General features: G+C 41.0%; 2 protein-coding genes across 2 annotated transcripts in view; one reads left to right on the top strand and one right to left on the bottom strand.

The window, feature by feature from the left end:
• The window catches only part of LOC137290240 (potassium voltage-gated channel protein Shaw-like), a 54,446-nt gene extending 50,125 nt beyond the window's left edge, over window positions 1-4,321 (bottom strand). Inside the window, exon 1 of the mRNA XM_067820997.1 lies at window positions 3,327-4,321. Coding sequence (XP_067677098.1) covers window positions 3,327-3,645 — 319 coding nt within the window. The 5' untranslated portion in view covers window positions 3,646-4,321. The remainder of the gene's footprint in view (window positions 1-3,326) is intronic.
• An 11,863-nt stretch (window positions 4,322-16,184) lies between these two features.
• The window catches only part of LOC137290238 (potassium voltage-gated channel protein Shaw-like), a 49,356-nt gene continuing 45,271 nt past the window's right edge, over window positions 16,185-20,269 (top strand). The window contains exon 1 of the mRNA XM_067820995.1: window positions 16,185-16,503. Coding sequence (XP_067677096.1) covers window positions 16,185-16,503 — 319 coding nt within the window. The remainder of the gene's footprint in view (window positions 16,504-20,269) is intronic.

Raw genomic sequence — 20,269 nt, forward strand, 5'->3', positions numbered from 1 at the left:
CGATAAACATTAGTTAATGAAGATCAAATCTAACCTTGATCTTCACGTGTAACTTGGTCTTATCTGAAACTCATATGGTGTGAAACACAGGTAGACACGCAGAAGGCTTGCCTTTGATTCCTCAAACCTTTCTAGCGATACATCTTGAATACTACTATGCCGGCGTAAAATTTTATTCACTATCCACGACAGGAAAGTGGCTGTTGGCTTCTACTATACCTCTAACTGGTATTGTTGTGTCATGGTGGTATACCTGACTTCAAATGGTTGGTTTCATTCGTTGTTTTATGCCGCACTCGGCAATATTCCAGCTATATGGTGGCGATCTGCAAAAAATCGAGTATGGACCAGACAATCCAATGTTCGGCAGTATGAGCGTCGATCTACGCATTTGCGATACGATGACGTGTCAGCAAAGTCCACTCGATCCCGTTAGTCGCTTCTTAAGACAATCATGGATTACTGAAGACCAATTCTAACCCGGATCTTCACGGGTATCAAATGATAAAATGTAATTTTATACTATATTCAGTAACTCCCCTAAATTCAGCCAACATCCTCAAAAATATTCAGCATACCTTTAATCGTTATGTGTATTACTCGTATGTGTTTTCTGATAATTTGGTCACATGCTGGTACACATGACTTCAAATGATACAATTCATACAATATTCAGAAACTCTAAAACCCAAATATCTTCAGTATACCTTTAATTATTACATGTATTACTACTATACTCTTTCTGAAAATGTGGTCACATTTTTGCATGCATGCAAATTATAAAAAAATACTCCCATACAATATTCAGTTACTAACAAAAACTCTCAGTCAAACACATTAAGTTTCTCAACAATGCAATTCAAATGAATTTTCTCAGTACTCAAACAGTTAACTCGTTCGCTTGCAGCAACACCGTGTATTCCCATTGCAAGCACTCAGTTCACTAAGTATAGAAAAGTATTAATTACCTTGAATTTCACGTTAGCTTGATGAATATGCAATTAATTGTGCGTGACGGAGTAATTACCCGCATGCAGGAGATTGTATTCATACCCCTGATTAGTCAAAAAGAGTTGCAGGTTCTAAAAGTAATTTAAAAATGGGGTGCAACCAATACGTTAAGGTACACACTGAGCACCATTGTATGAAGCGTCACACTCATTTCAACGTCCTCTACATTATTCGTGGCATGTTCCATGAGACAAAGACACATATATCATAAACCCAATATTCAAACCCCACAAATGCCCCACAATAAAACAGAGCACAGCTGTGGCTCGTACGGATAGGGAAACAGGTTTAATCAGGACGTTACCACTCATTTTCTTTGATATTTAACCAAATATGCGGCGATATACTCGCTACATGGCACCGAACTGTATGTAGTTCAGACCTGGACTAGACAATGTGATTGACTAAATTAGCATTGATCCACGAATCTGGCACACAGTCACAGGCATCAACAAGTGCGCTTGTTATTAGCAGTAATTGTACGGAAAACATTTGTTTCCACTGGTAACATCCACGCTTACATATATCACTGCCATCCTTTAGTCCCTTCAGGACAACCTCAAGCACGTGCAACCATATTCAGCCATAACTTCGATGACCGTTGTAGAAAAATATAATTTCGTTACCTGGAATTATGTCAAGAGTGACGATTCCATTGGGACCTGCTATAACCAGGTTTAAACGTACATGGGACATTTGAACTATGTCCTACCATCAGTTCGAGACAGAATCACTCGTGACAAAACCCTCAGGGAAATTTCTTTGATCTGATTGTCTACCATGGAGCTGATCGATACTTCCTTGTACAGGTTTTGTACAAGAGACAAGGAAACCTGTCACAAATTGAATACATATCCAACTGATTAAAAAACAACGGTACCGATAACCGCCAAAACGGACGTGCCGCGGGCCAAGACGCTGTACTACCAACTGGCCATTATCCCAGTTAGCAAGTGGCTTTGGTCTGTTTTCTCTGAAGGCATCTTTACGACTCCATATTGTTCTTTTCAACGTGAATTGCGTAAGTACAGGGAACATGCAACAGACAGATCCATGCAGTTGTAAGACATTTCCACCTCTCTTGTAAGCTGGAACGTTGGACCCAACGTCAAAAAGTAACGTCAACATTTAAAAACAACCTAAAAAGGTGTCAACTTCACTTCGGCAGTTTACAAAACCATCGATTTCAAATTAGGTCGATAAAGCAGTGATTGTAATCCGTGCAGATTCTATTATGCAAGATCAACAGTCAGTATCTTTCTAATCTCAAAATAGTTCAATGCAATATTTAAAGAAACAAGGACAGGGTCATGCGACACGGTTGTGAGTCTCAAACACGTGTCCGTCCCATCATCACAAGCTTCACGACGGGATTAGGTCGGGACACAGACATCATTACAGCCAGTCTCGAATTAGCTCGCTATCATTGCCTCATTGAATGTACACAGTCTTTGTACCTGGGCGTCTTGCGTGATGATGTACAATAAACACGGAGAAATCACATCTCCAAACTCTCATTGTATTGACGGTAAATATGGTGGACATGTGAAGATATACCTCCTGTCATGCTGACATCGTCAATATAAATAAATATTATAATCGTTAATGTTTACGGAATAAAACCTGCCTATAACCCAGTGTACCGCCAGCTGTGGGCATTTGCCTGCCTATGTACAGTGTTCAAACACACTGTGAAGAGAACGACACACACTGTGCATGCTTTACGAAGGCTGTCGCACATACAATGTATTCTAAAGCGCGATTAAACATAATATCGGCCGAAAAAAAACCCAATCGTATGTTTCCCAATGGCGTTCATTCTATGTGCATGACAAGCAATGGCAGCCAGTGTACATTTTACCCAATTTTCCAAACAAGTGAACACAAATATAAACATAAAATATAATAAATAAAATAATATAACAACAAACACTAAGTGGTTAGAGTCAGGATGAATACACACACACACACACACACACACACACACACACACACACACACACACACACACACACACACACACACAAAAGAGATGAAGGGTCACGGTATAAACGTTCCTCACTTCTGATCTGTATCCTAGATACAGGGGTGGGTCGAGTGTAGGGGTGGATACGAGCCCTATTACATTGTCACCAACGAGCCCTTGGTGGTTAGAGATGTCCGTCGGGAAGAATGTGTATGAATAATTTTATAATTCCTGCAAAGACAAGGAGGGTCATGGCATAAACTTTCCTTACTTCTGATCTGTTTCCCCGATACAGGGGTGGGTATAGTGGAGGGGTGGATACGAGCCCTAATACATCATTGTTACTTACCTGTCCTGTAGAAGTCGATGATCGAGTTAAACACGGCTGGGTGTCTGTCAAAGAAGTATTCCTCTTTCCCGTCACCCAACAGGTGGTTCTCCGCCAGACGTGACAGGCGCGTGTTGGGCACGTTCTGCAGGGTGGACGCGTGCGTTTCGTGCCGCACGCCCCCCACGTTAAGAACAATCTCCTCGTCATCAGTCAACGACTGTCTGCGGACTTTGAGAGGGGTGTTCCCAACATCGTCCTCGTCCACAATGAAACGCTGAATATCCTTGCCTCCTCGAACATACGCACTCATGTTTAAAGTTGCATGGGTGATTATCATACTTTGCCATAAGGGATTTCAACTTTCTCCTCCCCACTGCGTCTTCGGTAGCCCCCTGCCATTCTGGAGCCACTGACCCCAAACAGAACTGGAAGTAGAGTCGTCTGCTTCTGCTCAAGTCGTCTGCTACTGCCATCCAAGCGGCGACATTCCATTCATTGACAACGGCAACAAGAAAGGCTGTCTTACATGCTCAACCTGTATGGTTGCAGTTTTTAATAAAACATAACTGGTCCCAGCATCACGGCCAATGGGATTCACGGGTTATCCGGGGGTCACGTATTGTATGATGCAGAAATCCATGAAATATTCATCCTGTTTTTTAAAGTTCACTTCACTTAGAGGCGTAAAACAAAGACACAAGTCTGCGTGTGGGTAGCACTGCATTGTACAGCATGACGCTCAATCTGCCACAGCCTGCCGCCCGACCCTCCATTTCTGAACACAACTCTTCGATCGGAGAGCTACCGTCTGAACGAGATGAGACGATCCCATGTAGCATTACTGTTGGATGAAACGTGGAGTCCGTTAAAACACTGAAAGTTAAACTAAACCATCACCATAGTTACGGCCTGTTCTAGCAGACATACATACCAAACTAATATAACTATTACCTCACAGAACCGATCAGTAAAAAAACTTATGCCTACATCGACGGACGTAGATGTGAATGTGTGCTAATTATAGCCTATAGTCATGACTTCCTCTAGCGGCAGCGTTGTACCTGCTGCAGGCGACAAATGACGCCCGAGACTTGGTTCTCTTCCAACTTGGCGACAACAGTGTGACAGCAAGCCCTATTCGGACCAATATGCAGCTTGTCTGTCGCTTGTCTTCCTTGACAGTTGATGTACTGCCTAAAGAAGAACAGCCTTGTTGTGGCAAGCTGTTTGGCTTGGTGGTTCTATAACGCAGAACTCAGCAATATTCCAACCACATGGCGGCGTTGTGTAAAATAATCGAATCTGGACTAGATAATTTAGCGATCAAGAGCAGTGTATGAAATAATATTTCAGGATCACTAGCAAACCGGGCTACCGTGATTCTAATTTTACTAGCCCGTTGAAGTTTTACCTAGCATCGGGCTACCGGACTAGAGGTTATTTCGAACGCTGATCAACCATGACAGCGAGCCTGACCACATGATTCTCGCCTCTTACGATAAGCACGGCTTAGTGAAGACCAGTTCTAGCTCAGTTCTTCACGGGTCTGTCAGGCAGAAGGACACGATGATTGGGCTAATTTAGCTTACTTCATTAGGTCGTTCTCATCAATATTAAACTCATGAAGATCCGGGTTAGAACTGTTCTTCAGCTACCCATACTTGTCGTAAGAGGCGACTAAATGGATCGGGTGTTGATCACTGGATTGTCTGCTCCAGACTTGATTATTTACAGACCGCCGCCATATAGCTGGAATATTGCTGAGTGCGGTGTAAGAGTGTTTGAAAAGGCCTATACTACTCATGAGAAGTTTAGACTCACTAGTGATAAACGTAGCCACTTACTTCAGTCAACAATTCTGAACTAGATTTTGCAAAATATTCCATTCTGTTTCAAGGCACTGTATAAACATGGACTTATATGCACTGCGAAACAAGTTCATAACGTTGAAAAGATTGCTGTCATGAGTTCAATATATGAGAACGTAAAAGGAAATTCTTAACAAATCTTTACACCAAAACGGTGCTGTTCACATGCTTTCACGCAATTTGACGCATGATCCTTGTTCTATTACTCTGCATTAGTTTCCAGTTGTTTTCCCAAAGTTAGTGGAGAACTTAATTTTCGATTTAACCACAATTATATAATAATAATTATTATTATAAACATAACATCAAGTGAGTACTTTAAGTGAGGCTAAGCGTGTGGTCACGATGGGCAGTGTATGTATGGGGACTCTCTGAAAAGCTGGCAGTACCTTGAGCAATCCATCCATCTATTAATCAATCCGAGATCCTCCGTCAAGATGTTGTTGGTCCTGAATGAACCGATACTATGGTATACCGCGGGCTATCATGTACGGTTTAATGCAACATTCACTGTCTGAACTGTAACTCCGAAGGTGTCATGTGCGGCTTGATGCAGCATTCACTCTCTGGGACTAGATTTTCGAAGCTCTCTTAGCGCTAAGACAGTCGTAAGTTAGTACTAAGAGAGCTTGGGAAATCTAGGCCCTGAACTGTAACGCCGAAGACCCGGGTTTGATTCCCCACATGGGAACAATGTGTAAATGCCAAATCTGTCCCCCACCGTTATATCGCCGCAATGATTATAACCGCGACGTTAAAATAACCTCACTCACTCAGTCCTCCCTGTATAATAACTTGTTTCACTTTTTATTATTAAGACTTCCTGTCTGAATGTTTTTGAAACGGTGTATTCTTGATTAAGTGTTTTATTTCATTTTGTCATTACCATGCGTATTATATAATCCCATATTATTACGATGTGTTAATGTATTGTGTATTAATGCCGCATTTTTTCGGTTACTTTCAGTACTGAGTATTAAGATTAGACTTAGTAAGTGTGTTTAGTTTTATTTTTAGCGATATTCTTGCAATAATAATGCCTCCATAGATAGCAGAATTGGGCTTCACACACTGTATCGTTGTGGCGAATTGAACACAGGTCTTCGCTGTGAAGAGCTAACGCCTCCCCATATGAAGACTGGACGAACAGGTAGTTATGAGTGGAAACCAGTTACAACTAGTACTTCAGAACTGGTGAAAGACTGTATCGGCGAAGACGCCACAGTTACAGCCTCAGCGAAAGATGAAGATCGATAATTAATTACGTAGTTCGTTCAGTACGCGCTCTGTTGTCATGTTACAGGATCTAGACACACTGTATTCGATTTATGTTTTGTGGATGGTAGACATTTTACTGCCTCTTCGATTGCTGTTTAACCTTTGTTTCGCATACACATGTTTCACTCACTTTACCATTTTGTGTTCACTCAATTTACCGCGCTTGGTTTCACCCACCTTTAAAAGTTTTTCACCCACTATTCCACGTTCTGTTTCACCCACTATTCCACGCTCTGTTTCACCCACTGAAATGAAGCATGTGTCACAGTGAGGAAGTTAGTGTGGTTTTACGCGGCTGTTATCAACATTTTAGAAACATCACGACCGGCAACACCAGATATGGGCATTACACATTGTACCCATACAGGGAATCGAAACTGACCTTCGGAGTGACGCGCGAATGCATTAACCACTAGGCTAGTGTAGGTTGTAGTACAGCCGATATTGCAACATATTTCACGCACGCACGCACACACAACAATTAGATTGACATCAACGAACCTTGTAAGTTTGCCGTTTCACGATGAGTCCTTCTCCCATCAGGTAAAGATATTTTCTTTTAATAACAGTAATCCATTTTCTGTATAGGCGTCAAGGTAACTGGCATTGTGTTAAAGGGCAGGGAGCCCTACGTCATCAAGACACTCCAAGAAATGACACTTCCCAATGCCGTCCATCCGTTCGTCATTATTTGGCAGGGGTCCTCCGTCAAGAACGTGTTGCTGTTGAACAAACTCGCCCCAGCACACAGACAGACGGGTAGACGTATACACGTTCCCTCCCTCCCTCTCTCTCTCTCTCTCCCTCTCTCTCGTGCGTTATATTTCTGACGTGTTTTTATCTCCGTTGTATCAACATGGCGATAGCCATCCTTGTTAAGACAGGAAACCAGTCCATCTCTCTTTAATCAACCATCAACAATTGACAGTATGCTCGGAATACGAGAACATAATTACTGCAATCTATAACAGACGGAGCTCAGTCATAATCATAACTCCTACGTCCAACGTAAAAACACCGTGTAATTTGTAATACGATAATATTTCTTACAAAGACATTGATTCCGACCGAAATCAAGGAGTCTGCCATCATTAAAGAAACATTCTCAAGAACGTATGTTCATCACAGGAATGTTTGACGAATGCTATATTTTGTAACATTAAAGTCGGCGCTGTTCATGTTTGTGGGAGTGAAAAAACCTAGTTTTGTATTACGAAGGAAATTCGTATAATTTAGAACCGTCTCGAGGTCTCTTTTCTGAATAAATAAAGTGCTTCTTATGTCAAAGCAATTTCAGCTGAGCCAAAACAAAATATTGTTACTACTTCGCATGATCGATCGGACTTGCTAGAAGATCTCGGTTTAATATCAACTGAAATTTTGTATTCCTGAGGGGCGTACAAAATAACAGGGGCCGTGTCACAAGTAATGAGCCACTTAATCCAACTGCACTGTGTCTTTGTGAGGGAAACATACCGCTGTGGCGCATTGTGATCAGGTTTATGTATTTCGTAAGAAATAAAATATATTTTTATATATAGCCGCAATTTTCCTTATTGGAAATGCACAATTTATGGTTGAAGCAGGAAATACATAATACTGCCTACGTTTAGTGTATGTCTACAGAGCTGTATCGATCTAGCGATAAAAAGACCTGCGTATATATCATTTCTAAGACACCCATTGAAACGAGACAGGGAATTCCATTTGCATTTTCTTAATGTCCCGTTACTTTTTGAAAAAAACAACAACACGACGTAAGGATGTCTGAGTTCGTTTTCATTTTTTACAGCCCTTTGGAGATTTAGAGTGCATGCACGCCTTTCTTTCGCGACAATATTATTGTCACGACAATCTGCAAATAATTTCAAGACGTCATTGATCAATACCCAAAGGCTTGAAGACTTAAAGTGTCACATGATGTAAATACACCACACTCGCGTTCTCTTCTGCTCAGCTCTTCCGTTGTATATGCGCCCAAAACGGCGTCCAATTAGCATTTAGGAAAGTCAGCGTTCCCTCAGTCCTCCTTTTATAGCCATCAGTGAGATGAAACATATTGGTTTTTAATATCCGGTATCTCATCCTCGTTGCTCAGGCGCCTTCCGTTCTGTATATCCATGCTTCAGTGAGTCGACAAATAGGACATTCAAGAAAGGTCAGAAATAATTTAATAATTAATCACAGTGAATTGATCATTCATCCCATTTAAACGTTTACTTAAATGTTGATCATATGGACCATTTATTTGTGAGGTGGTAAAATTGGCGATGATTAAAACAATTAATCTTTCCATATGTGATGTCAAGAAGATGTCATTCTAAAAGTCCAGATGGTAACGATGGCCATTTGCGTTCTCTGCCACATGGATATCATGTATACAAGATGGTCATAACTCACCGACCCATTGACACACTGACCCATCCACTCACTCACCAACGTTAGACGTAAGCTACACCGTGTTATAAATTTCGCCTTCGTTACATAACGATCTGTTACTAAAGCTTCAGCTTGTTAGACTTTGCAACCTCTGACAGACGCTATGGAAAATGTTCGCTAATGCTGTCTGCATTTGGGGCGGACACACCTCTTTGTGTGTGTGTGTGTGTGTGTGTGTGTGTGTGTGTGTGTGTGTTTGTGTGTTTGTTTGTGTGTGTGTGTGTGTGTGTGTGTGTGTGTGTGTGTGTGTGTGTGTGTGTGTGTTGGCTTTTACGCACATTTTACATTTTTGAAAAGCGGGGGGGTCACTTTTTTCACCCATTTTCAGTTTCAGATGACCCTATATACTGCAGTTGAAATGTTTTGTAATGAAAGCCGGCTGTTGAACCAATTTTGTAAACATAGGCTTTGCTTCTTTGACAAGGCAAGTCGCACTTTGCTTTTCGGGTCACAATGACTCATATCTGAACAAATGAAGAAATATCAGTTCCATTTTAACTTTGACGGATATTCATTCCGTTGAGATACTACCATTAAAGACAGCAAATATACATCGTTACAATCTGGCCTTTCAGACAGGCATCTGTCTTTGAGGCAGCTCTGGAACGATTAATTGATTTTATCAACGTCGATTGAGTAGCTGCAATAATAGCTGGGTCATGTGGTCAACATTTAAGTAGGATGAATGGACACTGTGATCAATTCATTGTGATTAATTATTAAATTATTTCTGACCTTTCTTGAATGTTCTATTTGTCGACTCACTGAAGCATCGATACACAGACCGGAAGGCGCCTATGTTGCCGGGACGGTTTGTCGGGTATTAAAAACCAATATGTTTCTTACATGGGTGAATATAAAAGGAGGACTCAGGGAATATAACAAAACAAACAAGCAAAGGCCTGCCAGCCTCCGAGGCAGTCATCGAGTATCCATTCTCAGCATTGCCTTATCCTAAAATTTCGTTCCGTTTTGGGCGATGTTTTTGTTACAGTGTTAGTTTTTTGCAGATGGGGAATTCTCCCGTGATGTATTTACGTCACATGTTACTATAGGGAATACTGTATCGATCGATGGCTTTCTTTCAATGACACTATCACATGTACGGTTCAAAGAGTCTTTGAACAACATTTCGGTTAAGGAAGTCCAACAGAAGACAAACCAGCGGCTATGAAATCCACGGACACGGGTAGAATATTAGGAAAGACCTAATCGGGAGCTTGGGCCTACTGAACAATCCCGTGATTGATACTGTGAACACCAGTCACCAAACGACCCGACTACAGATCCATTAACTGTCCTGTTATGACCTGCATAAGCTAGAAGTCACATACTGAATCCGAAAAACTGACAAAGATTCATTTAGCCCGTTCATGTTTGGAGTTTCGGGCAAAATTGATGTTCAGTATTCGAAATGCTTATCGTAAAATACTACAATTGGATGTAGAGGACACGAAGCCTTACTATGGTGTATCGGGAACCATGTCGTGAACGTTTTCTCATGCCATCAACCACTTGACCAGAAACAGTGAGTGAGCTTGTTTAACGAAGCCTTACTATGGTGTATCGTGAACCATTTCGTGAACGTTTTCTCATGCCATCAACCACTTGACCAGAAACAGTGAGTGAGCTTGTTTAACGTTGTTTTGAACACAATACCAGTTACATCACGATGGATGAGTTTAAGTGAGTTAAAGCTCAAAATGATGAAGGCCTAAGATCTTTACCACGTTGGTACCCTGCCACACGGCAGAGGCCAGTTACCAATCTGTTCTAAACGAGATAATCCCATGAGCCTACGCTGTTAAGTCCCAAGTAATGCAGATGTTACTATTTGGTGAAACCCGCAAACGTGGGTTTATCTCGTGACAAACCTAGAAACATAACAGAAAGAAGTAAGTCATAGGCTCAAACACACTAAATGCTGCATCATTCCAGTGGCTCTTTCTCTACAGCTGTAAATCGTAGCACAATTCTCCTACATGGGTATCATTTTGTTACGCTGAGTAAGTTGGCGCGCCAAAAATGTATAAGTAATCCCCTCAGAACCAGCAAAATACAAAAAAAATAAATATAAAATTCAAGCCTAACATTTCCAAAATTAAATTAACAAGCAAGATACAAAGATTTACAGTACAGGTTTTCAAGTACAATACAGCAGAGTCAAATCTGAAATAATGGGTCACAAATATAATATCAGCTCACCAAAGTCTTGATTTGAGAGTGAGAAACGGGTATACTGAATGTGAGACGGCGATGTTAGATTAAGTCAGTGTTGGCAACCACACAAAGAGGCACACAGACGAAGAATAGGCCAAAACTGACAACTTCAGTAAATGTCCGTGTGTGTGTGGTCAACACAATAACCAGCCTTATAAATACACAGTCACTGATTCTTGAGCATTCCAGCGAAGTATCGAAGCTTCGCGATTGGCCTGTGTTTACCAACAGTCAAAAACAAATACTCATATGCAGAAGAGCGCCTTAGGGGAGGCACCTCTAGAGCGCTACCTTAAAAGGCGTGCCACTAAAATATTATTACCGTAAAACGACATGTGACCTAATAATAACTATCACTAAATCGATAACAATACAAGTTACAGAAGACACACTGTAGTAACAATACCATGCATTCTAGTCGTTATACCCTGTAAAATCATTATACACGTGAAGTGATGTTCCTGAACACTTTCTCATAATATCAAATACACGTTCTACATGTTTTCATTTATGCAAATCGGCAGAAAATGTTTTCAGAGACTGAAATCATAGGAATGATTCCTTACTTTTACACAATCTACAACAGCTGTTTCTTGTTTTAATAGTTGAAAATGGTGACTTTAAAAGGCTTATCTTTGTCTCAAAGCAAAATGTCATTATAACATTTCCTTTTGATATCTAAATCACTGTTATTGGCTTATTTTGGCATGGTCGAAAATAGTTCGTTTGAAATTCGTTTGAAAAAGACGCATTTCTCGTAAATATGAATGCACATGAGAATTTGTTTTCGTGATTTGCATAAAACTGTGTTGTTCAGCTTTCTTGTAAACTAATACATGTACCTTCTAAAATATCTATGATAGGTTTTTAGTGATTCATAAAGGTAGGTGGGTAACGTTTCTTTTGAAGCTTAGTATAGATGGCGACTCCTTAGTTAACTGGACAAGTCATACATCGATACGGTCAAAACGGTTATTTGTTGACTGACACCAGCATAACACCGTGACATTAACCTGCGTGCATTTAGTCTTAATCTTAAAACAACCCTAAAAATGACACAAAGCAATATATCGCTTCTAGAATTCCCCATGCCATGATTCTAAAACATCAAATAGAAAATAATTCGGAAACTGAGACAAAACAAATGGAAGAAGATGTTAGAAATGGTAAATAACAATGCCTCTTTACCGCTAGATCGATACAGCTCAGTAAAGATACATTAATTATGGACAAGAGTACTGCGCAATTTGAATTCGATGCCAGCTCCGAAATAGATCCGAGTAGAATTGATGCTTATTAATATTTTTGAAGATTTGCGGTGTTTTCGAACGACAGTAATCTGATCACATTGCGACACTGCGGTGTACTTTCATTCACGAAGACGATGTACAGTTGGTTTCAGTGAATCATTGCTTACGACACTGTCCCTGTGTTTTGTATGCCTGTCACGTTTGCGTCGTGTTTACATAATTATTGCAGTAAACAGAATTTGACTTAATATAAAACCGAGATCTTCTAGCAAGTCTGATCGATGGTGTGGAGTAGTTACAATATTTTGTTTTAGCTCAGCTGAATTTCTTTGACATATGAGGCACTTTGTTTATTCAGAGAAGAGACCCCGAGACGGCTCTAAATTATGTGCATTTCTTTCGTAATTTAAAACGAGTCTTCCTAACACAAATATGAACAGCACCGAGATTAATGTTACAAAATATAGCATTCCTCAAAAATTCCTGTGATGAACATACATTGTTGAGAATGTTTCTTTAATGATGGCAGACACCTTGATTTCGGTCGGAATCAATAAATCTCTTTGTAAGAAATATTATCGTATTACATATTACACGTTTTTTACGTTGCATGTAGGAGTTATGATTACGACTGAGCTTCGTCTATTATAGATTGCAGTAATTGTGTTCTCGTATTCCGAGCATACTGTCAATTGTCGAGTGTTCATTACGGAAAGATGGACTGGTTATCTGTCTCGACAAGGATGGCTAACGCCATGTTGATCCAACTTAGATAAATACAAAAATACAACGCACAAAAATATGGGAATGATTGATGTTACAGTATGATCTGAACGATTTTTGTATCACCAAGACAAAAATTCTCAGAACTTCATGACCAACTTTCTTTGACAGTGTGTATATGTGCATGTGTGTGTGAGTGTGTGAGTGTGTGAGTGAGTGTGTGTGTGTGTGTTTGTGCGAGAGAGAGAGAAAGAGAGAGAGAGTATATATGTGTGTCTTTCTGTCTATCTGCCTGTCTGCTGGGGTGAGGTATCTTCGCCAGCAACAAACTCGTGTCGGAGCCCCCCCTCCCCACCTCTTCTGCCAAAGAATGGCGTGTTTGTTGTGTGTATATACGTGTGTGGGTATGTATTCGTGAGTGTATGTGCGTGCGTGCGTGCATCTGTCTTTCTGTGTGTGCCAGCTGGGGTGGGGAAGGTATTTGGGGGAAGTGGATGTATGGGAGGAATCGCGCTGATATGTTACCGATGTGGTTGTATTCTTTACCATTCGTGTGTGTCCGTGGACAGTTCCGGTTGTATTGTATGTTGTATAAGTGGGGAACAATGTGGAAAAGTTGAGGAAAAATTGGTGAAACAAAATGTGGAATATGGGTGAAACAAAATGTCAAATATGGATAAAAAAAATGTTGAAACAAAACAAAACGACCGAAGCAAAATGGCCGGAAAGTGGGCTGAAAGTAAGGTGGAAGAAAATGTGGAAAGGAGGAGAAACAAAACCAAGACAAGTGGGTGAAACAAAACGAAAGCAAGTTGCTGCACTGAAACTTTGAAAATGTGAGCGAAGAGGTAGTAAAATGTTCACCCTCCGTGAAATATCAATGACGTCTGTGAAACACAACAAGAACACAACATACCCTATATTGCAACTGCTGAAAGAACCACATAAATATAGATCGACAACCAAATGCAGAAAATGTCCCCTCACTGACAAGTCTTAATCTGTTCTGGAAGCCACTTCTGTTCAAAGGCTCTTGTTATATGTATCGTGTCGCTCGCCTGCATTGTATAAGAGGGTGATATCAATCTCGAAGTATGATATCGATTTGTAAATATCGTAAGAAAATCAGTTTGGCCTTCACATGAGAAAAACTCATCTGGTGGAAACCAGAAACAGCTCAAGGTCAATCTAACCTTGAAAGGGAAGCTACATCTACCGCTGAGGCTGCATCTGGAACTTCTTCACCAATACATTCTTTATTGACCTGGGGATCCCTGTGAAGGCACGCACCAACTGTTAGTGGATTTCCAATCAAGTATTGCTACGTTTCGTTTACATACACAGTTAAAGTAATGGAACACATGAGGTATTTGATAGAGGTAGTATTATGCTTTATGTTCTTTCACACAAATATCTGAGAACGACGATATATACTAAACCATTCAGATGAGTGATGATTTTCATAATGTAAAGATTTTAGCCCATATAAGTGAGTGAGTTGAGTTCTACGCCGCTTTTAGTTATCTGTCAGCAATATCACGGCCGGGAACACCAGACATGGACTTAACACATTATTCCCATGTAGAGAATTGAACTCGGGCGTGGTGAGGGAACGCTTGAACCACTAGGCTACCACCCATACTAACCAAAGATATACCTGAAATGTTCGTCGATGTTAGTCCAATTGTTGCTGCTTTCATTTAAAGTGAAATCGTACTACATGAAACAGAGGATACACTAAAGTGAGTGCCAGTTTCTGTGTCTTTCCGTGCGTCTGAGCGTGAGTGCGCGAGCGTGTGTCTCAACGTCACAAACATCACTCTCAACGATGGCGGCAAGTGAAAATCGAATCCGGACCAAACAGTTCACTGTTTAATGGGCAACCCTTCGCACAATCCGCTGCCACGTCATCAACCGAGTCAACCTGACTGGTCACCCGATCAACTCTGACGCCTTCATCGACGACCAACGACTGCTCAGTACAAAATTCAAACCCGCATTCATCACGCGGCCCCTATGACTGGCAATGAGATCCTGGGGACACATCCCACCCCGGACCACAAGAAGTGAGTCACAGACAGTCACACCTTAAGTCACATGGGCGATACTTAAACCATATCGTGACTTAAACAAATTTCAAATTCACCATAAATACAGAAAGTATATTAATTACTCAAACTGAACCAAAGAATAAAATAATAAAAAATCACATTGTGTCCTACAGCCTGGCAAAACGAGGATGTCCTTGCTTGGGTACTACACCAACTGTCATGGTTGAGAGGCAAGAGTCAAACGGCACATTGGTCCGAATAGGTATTGCTGTTCAGCTGTTGTCGTCAAGTCGGAAGAGCGCCAAGTCTAGGGCGTCATTTGTCGCCTGCAGCATGTACAAGACTGCCGCCAGAGGAAGTCATGTCTTAGATATAATTAGTCTTCATCGACGTCGACGTTCCTAACTATAAGGGCATTTTTGTACTGATCGGTTTTGTGAGGTAATAGTTAGCACTGTGTGATATGATAGTCTGCAAGAACTCGCAGTAGCCATGGTGACGATTTTGTAAAATTTTCAATGTTTCACCACATACCATGCTTTATTACAACAGTGCTGCAACATGGGATCGTCTCATCTCGCTCAGACGGTAGCTCTCCGATCGAAGAGCTGTGTTCAGAAACGGAGGGTCGGGCGGCAGGCTGTGGCAGATTGAGCGTTATGCTGTACAGTGCCGAGCTACCCACACACGGAGTTTTGTCTTTGTCTAAGTGAAGTGGACTTTAAAAAACAGGATGAATATTTCGTGGATTTCTGCATCATACAATACGTGACCTCCGGATAACCCGTGAATCCCATTGGCCGTGATGGTAGGACCAGTTATGTTTTATTAAAAGCCGCAACCATACAGGTTGAGCATGTAAGACAGCCTTTCTTGTTGCCGTTGCCAATGAATGGAATGTCGCCGCTTGGATGGCAGTAGCAGACGGCTTGAGCAGAAGCAGACAACTCTACTTCCAGTTCTGTTTGGAGTCAGTGGCTCCAGAATGGCAGGGGGCTACCGAAGATGTAGAGGGCTGGAGAAAGTTGATATCCCTTATGGCAAAGTATGATAATCACCCATGCAACTTTAAACATGAGTGCGTATGTTCGAGGAGGCAAGGATATTCAACGTTTCATTGTGGACGAGGACGATGTCGGGAACACCCCTCTCAAAGTCCGCAGACAGTCGTTGACTGATGACGAGGAGATTGTTCTTAACGTGGGGGGCGTGCGGCACGAAACGCACGCGTCCACGCTGCAGAACGTGCCCAACACGCGCCTGTCACGTCTGGCGGAGAACCACCTGTTGGGTGACGGGAAAGAGGAATACTTCTTTGACAGACACCCAGCCGTGTTTAACTCGATCATCGACTTCTACAGGACAGGTAAGTAACAATGATGTATTAGGGCTCGTATCCACCCCTCCACTCTACCCACACCTGGATCGGGGAAACAGATCAAAAGTATGGAAAGTTTGTGTCATGATCCTCCTTGTCTTTGCAGGAATTATAAATTTAAATTATTCATACACATTCTTCCCGACGGACATCTCTAACCACCAAGGGCTCGTTGGTGACAATGTAATAGGGCTCGTATCCACCCCTACACTCGATCCACCCATGTATCTAGGATACAGATCAGAAGTGAGGAACTTTGATACCATGGTCATCCATCTCTTTACATACATATATATCTCTTTATATATCTATATATCTATCTATCTATCTATCTATCTATCTATCTATCTATCTATCTATATATATATATATATATATATATATATATATATATATATATATATATATATATATATATTTTTCAGAACCAAGTGAACACAAATATTATATATATATATAATATTTGTGTTCACTTGGTTCTGAAAATTGGGTAAAATGTACAGTGGTTGCCATTGCTTGTCGAAGTAGTAAACATTTTAAGTATGCACATGGACGCCATTGGGAAACATAAGGTTGGTTGTCTACAAAGTGTTATGTTTAATCACGATTTATAATACATTGCATGTGTTACGGCCTTCACCAAGCATCCACTGTGTGTGATAGGCGTCGAGTGTCATTCTCTTCACAGTGTGTTATAACACTGCACATAGGCAGGCCAAATACCCACAGCTGGTGGTGCACTGGGTTATAGGCAGGTTTTATTCAGTAAACGTTAATGATTATCATATGTATTTATCCTGAGGATGTCCGCATGACAAGAGGTATATCTTCACATGTCCACCATATTTAAAATCAATACCGTGAGAGTTTGGAGATGTGATTTTTCCGTGTTTATTGTACATCATCACGCAAGACGCCCAGGTACAAAGACTGTATACATTGAATGAGGCAATGATAGCGAGCTGATGCGAGACTGGCTGTAATGATGTCTGTGTCCCGACCTAATCCCGTCGTGAAGCTTGTGATGATGGGAGGGACACGTGTTTGAGACTCACAATTCACAAGACTTGCAACGAGGTGACAGTTCTGTCAGGGTTTTTAAATTACGTTTTCTTAAAATATTGCAAAGAGCTGTTTTTAGGTTAGGCAATTATTGACTGTTGAGATTCTCTAATCCCATCTTCACAGCCCTAAATAACTGCTTTGTCAACCCAGTTATAAATAGATAGCTCTGTAAATATCCTAGATAAAGTGAGAACGTTTTATGTTAACCTCCCCTTGTTAATGGCGGCCAACATTGCAGCTTTCGGGTTCAAGAGTGGTGGAATTACAACTGCTTGGATCTCTCTGCTGTATATGATACATGTTGGCTTTGACAGTCAGGGGTCGTCAACTCCAGGGATAATTCCAGAGGGTAGGGGACCTTCTTTGCACCTCCATGTGCATTTTTGTGGTTAATGGTACCGAGATGCTTGTATAACATGGTGATTTCGTTGGTGTCCAGTCTCCTTGTTTCTTGCACAAAAACTGTGCAAGGAAATATTGATCGGTTCCATGCTTGACAATCAAATCAAAGACATTTCTGGCTGAAACTCCCCTGAGTGATTGTGTTACGATATGGAAGGTAGAACATAGTTCAGCTGTTATGTGTACAGCAAACCATAGTTAGAGCCGTTCCCAGTCGAATCGTCCGTGTTAACATTATTCTAGGTAAGCGAAACATTAGATTCATGTCCTGTTTTCTACAATCGGTCCATGAGTGTATCGCCGAGACTAACATGTGACTGACAAACCTACATTTCGCGGTGTGTGGTTAGACATGCCACTGTTTGTCTTGAAAGGGAATAGAAGGTGATCAATGGACATACAGTGACACCTCGTTTGTCCGGAAATCCTGCTTTCGGGACACTTGCTGATAATACCACACACACCTAGTTGGTTGTCTGGACCAGACTCGTCTACTTACAGACCGACGTCATGTAGAAATATCCGAGTAAAAATATACGTTAACGTGCGATCTGACTGTTCGTTCCTACAATTATCCAGAAAAGATTAAAATATTCGGAAGTGTTTTGTGGAAGTGCTGGGTGCTACGTATAAGGAGACATGGGTTTAAATGAGCATGACTATTTAACAACTATGCCGATTACGATCTGTGTTACTTCCACAACGTGTGGATGTCAAGATGATGTATACAGCAGTAGGTATGGTTTCACAAAGGGCAGTGTAGGTGTCAAGATGATGTATACAGCAGTAGGTATGGTTTCACAAAGGACAGTGTAGGTGTCAAGATGATGTATACAGCAGTAGGTATTGTTTCACAAAGGACAGTGTAGGTGTCAAGATGATGTATACATCAGTAGGTATTGTTTCACAAAGGACAGTGTATGTGTCAAGATGATGTAAACAGCAGTAGGTATGGTTTCACAAAGGGCAGTGCAGGTGTCAAGATGATGTAATTGTTTGACGAAGGACAATGCAGTGTCAAGATGATGCATACAACAGTAGAAATGGTTTGACGAAGGACAGTATGGGTGTCAAGATGATGTATACACACCAGTAGGTTTGACAAAGTATGGTTTGACAAAGGAGAAGATGATACGTTGAAAAGTAGATTTGGTTTGACGAAGGGAGTGCTGATGTTATGATGATCTGTGCAACAGTAAATGTGGTTGACGAATTACAATATAGGTGTCAAGATGATGTATGCAACATTAGGTATGGTTTGACGAAAGAGTGTGTGGTTGTCAAGATGATGTATACAAGAGTAGAAATGATTTGACTTAGGACAGTCTAGGTGTCAAGATGATCTATACAACTGTAGATATGGTTTGACTAAAGAGTGTGTGGGTGTCAAGATGATGTATACAACAGCAGAAATGTTTTGACGAATGAGTGTGTGGGTGTCAGGATGATCTATAAAACTGTAGATATGGTTTTACAAAGAGGTGTGTGGGTATCAAGATCATGTATACAACAGCAGAATGGTCTGACACAGGACAGTGTGGGTGTCAGCATGATGTATACAACAGTAGGTATGGTTTGGCAATGGACACTGTGGGTGTCAAGATGATCTATATAACAGTAGATATGGCTTGTCAACGGACACTGTGGGTGTCAAGATGATCTATACAACAGAGTAGATATGGCTTGACGAAGAACCAATAATCCATCTCGATTCAAACGCTACTTGTATATGTTTATATGTTTATCTGAAATATGTTTACGACCTCTGATTTTACAATCGACGGAGATATGGGTTATGCTTTGGACGATCAGGATTCCTGAATAACGCCCTTTCACTACCGGCCCGGTGCCGTTACACTGTAACTGAAGTGCCCGTCTTGTAGCAGCAATACCGTTCTTAAATCTTTCCCTCTCTTCATCAACGCTGACAGGCGCCAGAATATATTTATATTCCGCTGCTGACTCGGTAATGTTACTCAAACGAGACCATTCCATCTCGGTGTTATTGCCTACTAATCTTCAGGTTTGCGCACTAAACCCATGTGAGTTATTGGGCGCCACAGAAATTGACTTAGGCGATTGAATGATGGCAAGGCAAATGCCACTATGATATTCCTACTTGAAATATCCCTTTTCTTCTGTGATTAGAAGACGAAAGTATTGTATAAGACGAACAATTCGAGCGTAATGGCATTATTTTTTTGTCTTAATTTTGATGTTGTTTAAATGTCGATTAATGTAGTGTATCTCCAATACAAACATTGAGATATAAAGAGATTAAGAATCA

The sequence above is a fragment of the Haliotis asinina genome, chromosome 7, assembly GCF_037392515.1.
Source record: "Haliotis asinina isolate JCU_RB_2024 chromosome 7, JCU_Hal_asi_v2, whole genome shotgun sequence".
Classification (NCBI taxonomy): domain Eukaryota; kingdom Metazoa; phylum Mollusca; class Gastropoda; order Lepetellida; family Haliotidae; genus Haliotis; species Haliotis asinina.